Genomic DNA, 13,974 nt, shown 5'->3' on the forward strand with positions numbered 1-13,974 from the left:
AATTTCCCCTCTTTCTTGTTAATTTTTTTTTGAACAAAATATCTCACTATTGTCTGATTTTACTGTTTCCCTGAAAGCTTTTGTGTCCTCCAAAGTCGGAAGCTCTAAACAAGCATCTCCTGAGCCCTGTTTAGCAGGGGGGGAAGCACATCTGTCCAAGGCTCCCATCCCGTATCAGAGGCGGGCCCCACCAACCGCAGAGCGCCCGCTGCACCCAGCAGTCTGTGCCTCTCCGGCATCTTATTAACATGCAAGCTGTATGGAGTGAGGGATGCCACGCAGTTTGGGTGATAGTGTCTGTGGTGGATGTTGCCTCAGTTGAAACAAGTGCTGATGGGGATTCCTTATGTAAGATGACTGGTTCCTTTTTATTTAACCCAAACTCTTAGTAGCTAGACTGGGTCTCCTCTCACCACAATTCCTTCTGGAAGCGTGCAGCTGTATGTCTGAGGTGTCCACGTGCCAGCCTGACCTTGGAAGCCTGGTGGTGGTTCTTGGCACGCGTTCCCGGGGAGCCTGGGGATGCCTTCTCCCTGGAGTCCTCTCTAGCGCGCCGGGAGCTCTGCCCTGCCCTTGGTCCTCTGCTTCTTTCTCTCCTCTCCCTCGTGGGCATCTTGACTAGTTACAGCCTGCTGTGAGCCCAGCAGCCCGTTGTATAGGGAAGACCTGATTTTCTTTCTCAAGTTTAAGTTACAGGTCAAACTTGATTATGACTTCCCTTTAAAACTCCCCCTTTTTTTAGGTGATAGAAGAGAAGTTTGGGGAGAAATGGGGATGGAGTCTTAATTAAATGCTCACATGCTATTTAGTATTTCCAATTTCTCAAGCATGAAAGAGTATGTGCCCTTAAAAAAAGCCAACACCTAAGGTTTTCTTTTAAATTATATCTACATAAAAATATACATCAGTGCTTTGAATTTCTAGAGTATAGTAATAAGAGCAGTATTGATGCTGTTTCTGAAGTTGCCTTATAAAAATAATGAATCATAGTTTTCAAAGCACCCTACAAATATTTGCAGTTCAATAGCAGTTTTCATGTCTTTTGGAAATTTCTGTGGCATAGAGTTCAGTTCCTTTCTGAAAACTTGTGGGTGCTTATAGGTAATTGCAGATCACCCAGGGTGTAATATCAAGGCTTATTATTGGCACCTCTGTCCTCTGAGACGCAAAAAATCAAGGATATTCTTACTTACATTGGAGGAGAAGGACCCGATACTTCCCTCCGTGTTTCTGTAGACTCAAAAAGACAAAATGTTTCACTCTAACTCTGCGCGGACAGAGTGAAGGAATGCATTATACCAGCTCTGGGGGTCCTGAAGTTGAGATGAAGACTGTTTCTTGTCTGTTAGTTGTTAACGAGTAGGTTTATCTCAGAGATTGGCCCTCGGTTCCCTCTTCCCTACTAGTAACCTCAGGCTTGACTGGTGGTGCCTGAAAATATGTCACCTGCTCTGACTCATCCAAATTCAGAGTGACGCTCAGAAGTCTCAGGTTTCTTCAGGAAGCTGAGTTCAGAAATCGTTTGTAATATCAGGTTAAGGTGACTTTTCTCTATTGTAAGCGTTAATAATTGTCCACAACAAAGCAAATACTCCATAATTATGTATTTATGATAGGATCGCATTTCTTAGTGATTGGGCATTTAGGAAGTCAAGATATTTTATAGTCTTTTTTCTTTTTCAGGAAAACTTTGAAAAAAGTTGAAGTGCACAGTATTAGAAGCTACACTAAACAGGTTAGGATTTCTCAGTCTGGGAGACACCAAGACTAAAAAGGAATGTGATTCATGTTAAATGATTGTGAAGGGTATAGACGCCACCAACACACATATGGTCTCCAAATAGTGGATTTCAGAACTATAGGAAGCTTTCTAAAAATTGTCCTCCGCTAGAATAAGAGGTTACAGGCTGGAAACTTAAATGCAGATTGAAGGCTTAGTAAAGCAGGTGCTTTAACAGTGGTGAACATTTGTTGGCTTCTTTCCATCTGCCAAGCTCCTTCCTACATGACCTCATTTAATCTTTAAAACAGCCTTACAAGGGAGGTCTTCTTATTTATCCCCCATACACACATTAGGAACCTTGATGTCAGATAGGTCATGTAATTTGTCCAAGATCCCACAGACAAGACATGGTGGAGCTGGGATGGGTGATGCCCTGTCCGCAGGGTACTAGAGAAGGCCTGGGTGTTTGGAGACTGTTACTGCTCCCTTTTAAAATTACTTAGGCTAGATCTAGTGAACCCCATATGGCAGTTCTTGTGTTTTATTTTTTTTAGTAACTCTCTCTCCTTAAATAGGTTGTTATCATAGGATCTTAGGATGGTGACCTTGAAAGGGGTACCGGCTGCTGGCCCTGAGAGACAAAAAACAGAGACCTTCTCACTTGTGGAGGGAGAGAGAGAAGTTCTTTTTGCTCATCTTGGACATCTTCAGGAAGGACCTCCACTAAAAGGAAAACTATCTTTTGATAGAATGTTCTGGTATATATTCTGGCAGTCAGGAAGTTTATGTAAGCGCTCAACCCTCACTGATACAAATTCTTTTGTAGCCTAAAGGGAAGTGTACTGCTTCACTATAAAATTCCATTGTTCACTCCAGGCATCCTGGGAGGTTCATTCAGTGATTTTTCCTGAGCGCCTACTGTGTGCCAGGCATTATACTGATGATTTGTGCTGAGTCTGATCTTAGAAATCTTCAAGAATAACTGTAGACAAGCCAGCCACCCTGAGTAGTTTACAGTCAGATTTTTACCTTTCTTGAGTAATCATGATGATTTGCTGCTCACTGTATGTTATTTAATCCATACAACACTCTCTGAGGTGGTGTTAAGTCACCCACTTAACAGATGAGCAGCAAATCAGAAACACGCCCCGCATCGCACAGCAGGGCCTGGGCCGTGTGAGGTGCGCTCCTACGGAGAATAATTGTCCTTCTCATACAGTGCTTTCCACTTATCAAAGTGCTTTTTACCCATATTGTCTCACCTAGCTCTGTGAACAAACATGGTAGTAGTTATAATTATACTCATTTTACAGACAGCAGTAATCACTTCTATTTATTGTATACTGATTTTGTGCCAAGAGTGCACAGTAATTCACCAGATAAAGGCCTAGTTCATGTAATGCCCACAACAGCCCTAGTATCATGATCCCCACTTCCCAGGAGAGCCACTGAGGCCCGCAAAGTGTAAGTGACTTGCTCAGCATAGTGGGGAGCTGTGAGTCAAGCCTGGGCTTGTCTGCCCAGCCAGCACGTGTGACCACTTTGCTTCATTCACGTTACCGTGTTACGCTGCCTCACTTCCCAGACGAGGAAACTGAAGTTCAGAGAGCCAGCTAGTACTGCTGAGATCATCCAGCTCACAAGTAGCAGAGCTGAGACTCCAACTCGGATCTTTGCTTTAGAAAGCCCCCTCGTCTCCCCCTGACCTGGCTGCCTCCCAGCACAAGAACAGCTGAAAGGCTGTGTCTTCCATCCAAGTTCAGTTCCCTGATTCCTTTGTGATGTGTCTAAACTTCTATAGTTTTAGTCATTCTTTAGATTTCTCTATATTTCCCCCCCATTTTTAGGCAGAGAGCCCTATCCTGCTGGTCACGACATGTTACAGAAGAGGAATGGAGATGCAGGAAGTCATCTGGTGAAGTTATATCAGAGCTCAAATCCAAATTTGAGTCCCTTGTGCCCAGCGCATTTAGTTATGTGGCTGTTGTCCCTTTTGTCCCTTGAAAATATTGCTTGAGGGAAAGCCTTACCTTTGTGAGGTTGCTCTCTGATGCCGTAAAGAATGCCTCTTTTCCCATCTGAAGATCATTTACCCCTTATCTAAATAGTGAGCTACATTAATGGTTAAAGCAAGGAGGTATATCAGTATCAGACATATAACAAGGACCATTCACTCAGATTTGAACTGTTGCTAATCTATACAATCTCAGCCTTGAACGTTTTAAAGCACGAAAGTTCATTACTTTAATGATCAAGTAGCCTTTAGATTTCTGAAGGAAAAAGTTATGTTAACCGTTTCCAGGACAGTCCTTTTATTCAAATTGCAAACTCAGGTACCTGTTCCTTAAAATTGAACTGGATGAAATTTATATATATCTGTTGATACGTAAAACATTAGATAAATATCCAGATGTATTTCATTATTCTGACTCAAGAAAAGTATGTCCTATTTAGATACTCTTTAAATAAATTGTTTCTGAATTGAACAAATAAACAAGAACTAGCTGCAACTAAATGGCTTTGTACAAAACAAAAACAAAAACAAAAACAAACCCTGAGACGCTTTAAAAGAGCAATCATCTCAGAAAACCCCATGCCTTGTTATACTCATTTTTATTTTTAGAGCTAAACCTGAGTGGACTCAAGTATATTTATAGTTTTTGAAAACAGCTTTTCATTTTCAGAGGCCATCAGGTGATGTGGAAATAATTTAAAAATGAAACCAGGGGGGATAGCTCAAGTGGTAGAGCACATGCTTAGCAGGCACAAAGTCCTGGGTTCAATCCCCGGGACCTCCTCTAAAAATAAAATAAATAAATAGGCCTAATTACCTCCCACCTAAAGAAGTAAAACTAAATACATAAAAAATTAAACCTGTTCCAAATGTATGAACTCCAGTTTAGATATGTTTTAGCCATGGAACTATTCCTGTGCCACCAAGAGTTTTTTTTAAAGATAAAAATGAATACTTTCCGAGCGCCTCCTGTGCCGGCCCTCTGGTCACGGTTTCCTCACGCATTCCCCACGCTCCTGTGATTCCGATACTGTTCCTCCCTGACCCCCTTTTACAGATGAGGAAATTGAGATCCAGAGTCACTGAGTAATTAACCCAAGATCACACAGCTAGGAAATAGAAGTCTCAGAACGTGAACCTAATTTCTGCACATTCCAAAGTCCGTGGCTGCTTGAATACACAAAGCTGTCTTGTGATCAGCTTGGCATACTGGAATTTTAAAAATTAAAAAAAAAAATTAAAATTAGCAAAAAACAAGTTAGGAGAAATTTCTTTATGATTCTGTTTGATTCTGTAAGAACAAAACAGTTTAGTTTGAAATACACACTTTTTTTTTTGCCCTGGAAACAAACAGCAAAATTATCAGTTTTTCTTATGTAGATCGAAGAAGCTCTCTTGAGTTTATACCTCCAAGAAACTCCACAGACATGCATCAGAAGATACTGCTAATTGTCAGCAGTTCTCCCTAACCAGTTGGTTGCCTATTGTCCTGCTCATTGTAGTGACTGTAGGTAACCCTAGGTCACATTCCAAATGTGACATCTTTTAGATAGATTCCGATAGGATTAAAGACATTTTCCTGTTCTGTTTTGGGTCATTTTCTTACTGACAGAAACTGATGGGCGTAACAGTGAAACTAGATGGTGATGAAGCTTTTCAGTTCTCAGATGGCTTTGAAATTAAGTTTTGTCTTTTTCTTAAAGGTTAATTTCTGGGGTCGCTTTAGCATGAGAATAACGTAACAGGCTCCCCTCCTTCCCGTTCTTCTTACCTGCTGCCCCCTCTCTTCTCACCCCTACCCCAACCTCTTAACCCCCAGGCCAGAAAGTGCCACCCCATTGACCTGCCTGAAATTTTGCACTTTGAAAACCAAAAAGCACATCCGAAAGAAAGATAGCTGGACATGTAGCAGTAAAAGGCACAGTTTTCCCTGTCCTTCAGTCATGTAGATTGTCCAAAAAATTTCTAACTTTTAAAAAAAGAAATAAGTAATGCATGTTTGTTGGAGTAATATGAAAAAAAATACAGAAAACCACTGAAATAGAATTTCACTTTGTAAAGATAACCGAAGCAGATTGTTTTCTAAATGACTGTTGGGCTTTCCAAACAGAAATATTTATGTGAGAGGGAGACAGATAGTCTTTACATACGATCCATTTTGTTACTTTCATCGAGACTCAAAGTCTAGAAAGCTCTGTGCTGTATGGGGCCTGAAAGGGTGAGGTTGTGGGAAAGAAATAGCCCTTGTATGTTCTGTTTTTTTTTTTTTTCTTTCTGCTTTATCCTTTCTAAGTGTGGGGTTGTGTGTTCGAAGGCCACAGCGGTTGGTGTGCTAAAGATTTTTTTTCTTTTTCCCAGACCCCAGGCAGGCACAGTCTTCTCCGCCGTGGTCCTATGACCAGTCTTACCCCTCCTACCTGAGCCAGATGACACCCCCGTCCATCCACTCTACCACCCCGCTGTCCTCCACCCGCGGCACCGGGCTCCCTGCCATCACCGACGTGCCCAGGCGCATCTCAGGTAAAGACCATACACTTTAACTCAAAACCCACTCCCGTGCCGGGGTGGGGTTGGGGCTGCAGGGTGGGCCCAGCTGTCTTAGCTCTGCTCACAGTAACTCTCCGTCAGAGGTCTGTGGACAAGAGTCTGACCACCGCACACCTGAATTGTGGGGCTCGCAAATGCTTGAACTTAAATTTAAGTCAAGAAAGAGACTGAAAACCCACCAGAGAGGGCATCGTTTTCTAAGCTGACACTTCATGCCACCCAGCCTTGGCCCTGCTGAATCGCATCCCCTTTGGTTGGCGCTGTCTCATAACTGGGGCCTTCTCCTGAGGGTCTTATGCCTGGCCTTCCTCTGCTTGCGTTTCTTTCTATTCCTAACATCCGCCTGTGAGCCAGATTCCAGACTGAGGGCCCGGCCCTCTGTGTCTAGAGGCTCTGAACTCCCAGGAGTCCCAGGTCGCCAGTTCCAAGAGAGAGCGCCTGCAAACTTCAGATCCCAGTCCGACACTAGCCCCTTGGAGCGCAGTGAGGCTGCGAGAGTCTGAGAGACCAGCTGTGGCCTCTGAGTGGCCCGCTCCAGATGAGGCAGCCTCTCGGGGAATCGCACAGCTCCCCGCCGCCGCCCTCCACGTGGCGGCCTGCTGCTCACACCTCCCTCTCCTGAAGGCACCACGAGTTCCCAGGCTCGTGGGGGAAGAGCGAGTCATAGCCTCCTGGCCGCCCCCCTCTCTCCTGGCGAATTCCTTACGGGGAGCCAGAGAGTGGCCACAGAGACGTCTAACTGGCCGGTAGAGGAGAGCTAAAGGCTCTTGGCCAACCACACGAGTCCTGTGAATAAGAAAGAGTCTCTGAGACACCGGGCCATCCAGACCGCGGCCCTGCCCCTAAGGAAGCTGCCCCTCAGAGGCTCACACAGCTGGATCCTCCTCTGTCTGTCAGAGACTCTTCTCGGAGGCGTTCGGGCTCTGTGCACCTGTTGACTCCTGGCCAGGTTAATGCCTCTTTCTTTCTCTTTGTGTCTCTGTCTCTGTTTTCTCTCCCTCTCTCATTTTCTGCAAAGCTCGAAGCCGTTACTCACTCCGCTGAGCTGCACCGCTGGCAAGCTGACGGCCACCAGCAGGCTTGCAGGTTTTGATTAGCTCAGACTCCTTTATTTCTTTCAACTTGGGAGGAGGGAAGGCTTTGTTTCTCAAGCGAATAGCAGGAAAGGGCTCCCCGGTCCTAGCGCCTTCACATTTTCTGCTGCAGCTGGACTCCCGTAGGGGTGAGTAGGGAAAGAAGGGGTCGGTTGGGGAGGGAGAACCTCAAGGTTCTTTGCAAAACCACGTCACCACTTCTCATTCTGACCGCTGTTATTAGTTTCATACATTGCATGGTATTTACTGGGGAATCATGCGGAGTGTAGAATTTCAGTTATCATTTCCCTTGACTGGAATGACCACCCCCTTTAGGCAAACATCGATTAACGAGACGAGGAAGGATGTAAGGCACAGGGGGATACCCAGGGCTGATGTGAGACGGCGTTGGATGGTGTTGAGTTAGTTCTGGTCATTTCTGCGGTATTTTAGGCTGAGTCTGTTTTGTCTCACATAGGACCGAGGTGACACGTGGCCAGGACAGATTTGTGCAAGCTTTCCTCTGTTTAGGGTCCTCTGGGGCTTCCGTTTGCCCAACCCTCTGTGGCGGAAGCAGATTTTACTGTTTGTCCTTTGGCAGTACCTAGAGGAGAAGGCAGCCTCAGGCAGTGAGTGGGGCTTTGGAGACCCTCAACTGCAGCGTTTTCTTGCTGAGGTGTATTCGTGTATGACTTCAATGGGAAGACCATTGAAAATAGCCCTGGGAAAATGCCACATAAATGATATTTTGTCATTTACGTGTGTATTCTAGAACAGACAGATTATTTGGAGTCAGTTTACTGATAATTTCTTAAAACATTTCCATAAACGGATAGGACACAGCTTCTCCCATTTCACAGGGGAGGCAGTAGGAGCAGAAACTGGCCAATTATCCAGCTGTATATTGATCCAAGGCCAAAGGTAGGAACCGGCCTCTGCTTTAAACTAGTTTGAAACTGAGTTTAGTCCAGTTTTTTCCTCCCACCCCAAACATTTCTATGAGTTGTTCCTGGCAAAGTAACAAGGTGCTGGAGTGGGAGGTTCTGTATAAACATGAGAGCGAGGAGAACAGAAAATCCCTCTTGTCAGTGTGCAGGGACACAGGAAGAAAGAACCTGATGCAGGCTGTCAGGGAACCGGAGGAGCCCTGCTTACCTGACCTTGTTCTTGGGCACGGGGCTGTGTCCACACCCATGATGCTGCCTGGTGGGCCCGGGGACCAAGTCACCTGGAGTGAGCACTGTTCTCCCTTCCCTGGGGACCCGTCCCGGGAAGCTCCTTGGAGAGAAGCCTGTCTCAAAGGCTCCCAGGCACCAAGTTGCATACTTTCTGTCTTATTATTTTTCCCCTCAGTATCTAAAGGTGTCCCTAAGTTCCAAGATGCTATGTCTCTGGAACACGGATAGCTAAAATATTAACCTCTATCTGCATCTCCAAGCAGTCCTATGTTCACTTTTTGAGATGCGTTCCAGAACAGTTCATGTTTTTGTGTAGAGAAATCAGCCCTCATGTCCCTGTATGCAGGGACTCACAAAACAACCTTGTACGATCTTGGATGAGAAAGAATAAAATCCCTCACTTAGGTAGTAGGATTGGAGGTTCAGACCCAGGTTTGAATCCTAATTGATGCACATGTCAGGCAAGTTTCTTTTGTCTCTAAAACTTAGTTTTATTATTTGTAAAAGGAGATATGATATTTAACTCTTGGGGTTACTGAGAGGATTAAATGAGATGCTTTTTGTAAAGAGTTAAGGGCAGGCCTGACACACAATATGTGCTAAACAGATTGTAGCTGATATTAGGAAGCCAAAATTGTTTTGTAAAAATTGTGTATCTATATATATAATTTACAGGCAAGCCCTGGCTTAAATGAATCAGTAGATAAAAATCTAAACTTTTAAAGGGGGTTATTTACTTTATAAAAAGTATGGTCACAGAATGCGTTTAAAATGTAAAAACCTCCTTGAAATATTTAAATATTTAGATGAGTTAATACTCACATGGCATTCATAAAGCACTTAACATAGTGCGTAACACATAGAAGTACTCTGTAAGTGTTTGTCACGATTATTATTATCCCATAGACTTATGATGAATTTTTATCACACTAAAAAGCAACTGGGAGCCATACAGAAAAAATTAATAAAACACTAAGAGAAAATAACTGTTCAATTGTAACATCAGAAAATAGAACGTGTTAAGTTACACCTGCACATAACTTGGGAATCAGAGGAATAAAAGTGACCAGAGAGACCTTTCAGAAAGGAATATTCTGAAAGAAATTCTGTTTCATCCTAAAAGATCATTCCAAAGAAAGACTGTGACTGAATCTATTTAAAGACTCTCAGAGAATCCAATTTTACAACTTCTTTTTATTTTTGGTATCATTTCTTGCTGAGTAATTTTCCAAGTGTGGCTACAAATGCTAGAACTTAATGAATTACAATAATGACGTGTGATGTTACACCATAGAGCGCCTGTAGCGTCCCTCAAATCCTGCATGGAAGCGAGGAGTAAATAAAATAAGATGATACCGGTATATTACTCACAAGCCTTGCTTTGCTGCAAAGACAAATACAGAACCAGATATCTTGAAGTTCGTAGGTGTAACACAAAGATTCAGGAACTATTTCCTTAAGCTAGAGTAGCCTTCCGTATTCTAACAAGAGCAAAAGCATCAGTTTAAGTTTATAACTGAACAATAAATTATTGTCACGTAATTGACTGAGAGGGTCTACCTTACTGTACTCAGTTTAGGTAATATCCAGTTGGCTTATGAAAATCAAGCAGAAACCGGTCTAGAGACGCCTAGCTCAGAAGACGCTCTGTAGGGCTTGGTTCCCTTCCCACCACACTTACTATGATAGGCACGGCCTCATCACGTAATAATCTGTATTTACGTCTCACTCCCCAACCCCTCGTGGTTTCATACGTTACCTCATTTCATCTCATTGATCCTAAAAGAATATTCCCTCTACAGAGGTGGCCCAAGTTATTTCGCACCGATGCTATGAAAGAGCAAGGTGTGTGGCAAGGTGAAGACCAGAAAGCTTGACAGGGTCTGTATCATTGAGATAATGGATCACCCATGGCGTTTTCGGTGTTCAAAGCGCTAGTGAAGCTTGACCCCAAGATTATAATTACTCTTCTGGAGCTCACTTAAAAAGACCATGTAAATAAATAATTACTGACTTCGAAAATGTATATTATGTAATTACACGATTACAAAAAGAAGCATAACTCTTTATTGACTCTCATTCTTTGACTTATGGGTCAGAGTATGAGCTATTGTTAGTCTCCTAAAGGAGACTGAACGTAGGTTTATTCACTGTGAATATCTCCTCCCCGTCCCACTCGTGTGAGTCTTAGATTCACCTACTTCTGTGCTGCTCTTTGGCGTGCACGAGGTGGAAGGGGTCTCACAGGCATTTTTCTGCGGTCTTGGTCTTTGTGCCCGTGGACCTCTCCGATGCTTTCTGGAGGGCTCTTAGAGACGGATACGTGGATTGCAGATGCGAGGGACAACACAGGTTGTTGGTCTCAGTTACCCTGAGAGAGACCAGCGCAGGTCGTGTGGATGACTTTTCTCTGCAACGGTAGGATTATTTTATGTGAGGCAGAGTTAAGAACTGTAATCTTTTTGAAGGTCGTTTTTTTTTTTTTTCTGTGTAAGCAAATAGTCTTGAATTTCTTCTTTCAAAATATTCAAATATTAAATACTTAAAAAATTCCACTTAATCAACTGTACAGGACTATTCAGTATGTCTCCATTTTTATGACTCTTAGTCACTAAACAATAATATTTCCAAAGGTCAGCAGAATGGGCATCAGCCTAATCAATAAAGTTACTAAAAATGATTGTATTACTGCCACAAAATCTAGAAATTGCAGTGGAAAAACTCCATTTGATCACTGAAGGCCTAGTGGGAGGACTTTTTCATGTCACGTCAAAGCCGGCGGTGTTCGGTGCAGGTCCTTTTCAAATGTCCCTTCCAGCCGAGTCTCTATCTGTTCCCCCAAGTCAGGGTTTGAAAGCAGCGGCTTCAGTAATGTGCCAAGTGTGTTTGGACATGGATATTAGCGGGGCCACTCAACTCACAGGAGGGAGTGACGCCTTCAGAGAGGTTAAAAGGAAAACTCCGGCAATTAATACTAATAAACCAGAAAGTTAAAGCAACGACAGCAAAACACTAGAGCATCTACTTTTTACTGCAGAACCATTCCTTTACTCAGGCCCACCTGTTGGGTAGACGGCACCTCTGCCGTCGCCGCCATGGGCAAGTAATTATGTTTAATAGGAGCCACTCTTATTTTGAAGAAGTTCTCCGTTTAAAGCCACAAAGGGGGAAGTTATTAAATTTAATGGACCCTAAACAAAGGCCAGCCCTGTGTTACCAATTGAATATTCAGTACTCTTCCCTGTACTGTTGACTGTGATTGGTTGGGTTGGTTTTGCATTCTGTGAGCTGAAATTCATCTCGCTTTCTTTAAAAGCAGGCTGTTTTCTGACACGGGCAGAGGATATTTTTCTCTCTTTGCGTGTTGGCCCAGTTTCAAGGGCCTACCTGGGCTTCAGTTCATCATCACTTTTGAGTTCCTGATGCGGAGGGCACAAGAAGCGGTTTCCATTCCTACTAGAGCAGTTGCGGGTAGTGGGCCCAGCTCACAGAGCTGACGACACTTGGTCGTGTGACGAGGTGCTGTTACTTGTAGCTAGACTGCGGTATCAAAGCGCAGACTGAAACCTGCGTCCATGGTTCGACTGACTTTATACATGGCTCTTGTCGGTTGTTTTCGTGAGGACTTACTTTTGATACACGTACAACCACCCACACGTGGAGAAAAGACTTAGTAATGGAAGCAGTCGCAGTTATGCAGGGACGGCAGAAACATGGTTATAAATTTTGTTGAAAGATCTGCTATAATCCCTTTCTTTTTGTAGAAGAAAGCTGGGGAGCTTGAACCTAACTTAACCAAAAATATTAATGTTACTTTTCTAACGACGCAGTGGCTTCTGTGGTTCCCTGGCATCTGAGAAAAGGGTGGAGGTAATTTCACTGAAGAAAGCTGAGTTTTAGTTTCATTGTTACTGAAGGTTCTTTGCACTGTTCTTAGATATGTCAGTTCATTTACTGTGCCTCAGTGGTCCCATGAAAGTGTATTCCTCACAATTGCCCATCTGCATGTCTCAGACGTTCTGCAGGGAGTAAGATCGTTTCTGTCCAGGAATTTGTTGTCTTTAGGACTTCTGGTAAAGAAAGCTTGCCTTACCTGATAAATGCTGGTGGAAAACTTGGTTGTGTCACTAGCTTCAAAAGAGTAGAAACATACTATCATATATATTTGTTTTTAAATTAATGCTTAAATTTTTTAAAGCATTTTAAATTTACAGGGAAGTTGAGCATAAAGTACAGAGTTCTTATATCTCTCCCCCCTCCCCTACCGTCCCCACCGGCCACTTTTTCTTATTATTAAAATCTTGCATTTGTGTGGTACACTTGTTACAATTGATGAACCAATATGACTATTAACTAAAGTCCACAGTTTACGTTAGGGTCCACTCTCAGTGTTGCGCACTCCTGTGGGTTTTGCCAAATGCCCAGTGCCGTGTATCCACCAGTACAGAGGCACACAGAATAGTTTCATTGCCCTAAAAAATCCCCTGTGCTCCACCTGTTTATCTCTCCCCACCTCCCCTCCCAAACCCTGGCAACCACTGATCTTCTTCCTATCTCTGTATTTTTGCCTTTTCCAGAATATCATATAATTGGAATCACAGTATGTAACTTTCCCAGACTGGATTCTTTCACTTAGAGGTGTGCATTTAAGGCTCCTCTATATCTTTCCATGGCTTGATAGCTCATTTTTGTTTACCACTGAGTAATATTCCACTGTAAGGATGTTATTAAATTTTTAAAAACATCCAGACTGCTCTCCCTGCACCAATGAATACCACCCTCCCGTTTCCTTTTGTTACCGACTTAGGCAATGATATTTCTCTTTAGAAAGCATTTCATGCATTCCTCCTGGTGGAACACTTCCTCTGTCAAAGCAGCTGTCACCAAGTGGTCCACAATATGATGTTCCTAGTCTTTGGTCTATTTCTGAATTAAAATTGTTTTCTCTGGTTTTGCCCGTGGACACATTTCTGAACACGGACCTGTAGGTGGTCATTCATAGCAGTTCAAGTACAGAACAGACCCAGCTTGAAATAACAATCCATTTATATGACAACTTAGCTGCCTCCCCAAATACCCACCTGTCCTCGGGAAAGGATGCTCCTCTTCTCCTAAGAATGCCTGGCCTGCCTTCCTCAAGTGTGCTGTGCTATTCCACACTTCCAGGCCAGCCCCCTGCCCTGCCGTGGCCGGGCATCCACTTCTCAAGCATCACTTTCCTCAAAGTGAATCACTCTTTCACCATTCCTCATCTCTGTAGTTGGGACACACCTCTAATGTGTACGTATCTTCCTTTAGCAGTAGTTTGATTACATGCCTTTCCCTTATATAGGAGGTCGGCTTCTCAAAGGACAGTGACTGTGTCTTACAGATCCTTGAGTCCTTAGAACCTAGCACAGTTATTGGCACATAGTAGGTGCTCAGTAAATGTTTACTGGA

The 13,974-nt window shown here is 43.4% G+C and overlaps 1 protein-coding gene across 7 annotated transcripts in view; it reads left to right on the plus strand.

Annotated features, from left to right (window-relative positions):
* RUNX2 (RUNX family transcription factor 2) overlaps window positions 1-13,974 on the plus strand; it is a 300,299-nt gene that overhangs the window by 163,759 nt on the left and 122,566 nt on the right. For all 7 annotated transcript variants that reach the window (XM_064476544.1, XM_064476542.1, XM_064476547.1 and 4 more), the window contains one exon: window positions 6,096-6,257. In XM_064476544.1, coding sequence (XP_064332614.1) covers window positions 6,096-6,257 — 162 coding nt within the window. The remainder of the gene's footprint in view (window positions 1-6,095; window positions 6,258-13,974) is intronic.

This window comes from Camelus dromedarius, chromosome 19 (genome assembly GCF_036321535.1).
Source record: "Camelus dromedarius isolate mCamDro1 chromosome 19, mCamDro1.pat, whole genome shotgun sequence".
Classification (NCBI taxonomy): Eukaryota; Metazoa; Chordata; class Mammalia; order Artiodactyla; family Camelidae; genus Camelus; species Camelus dromedarius.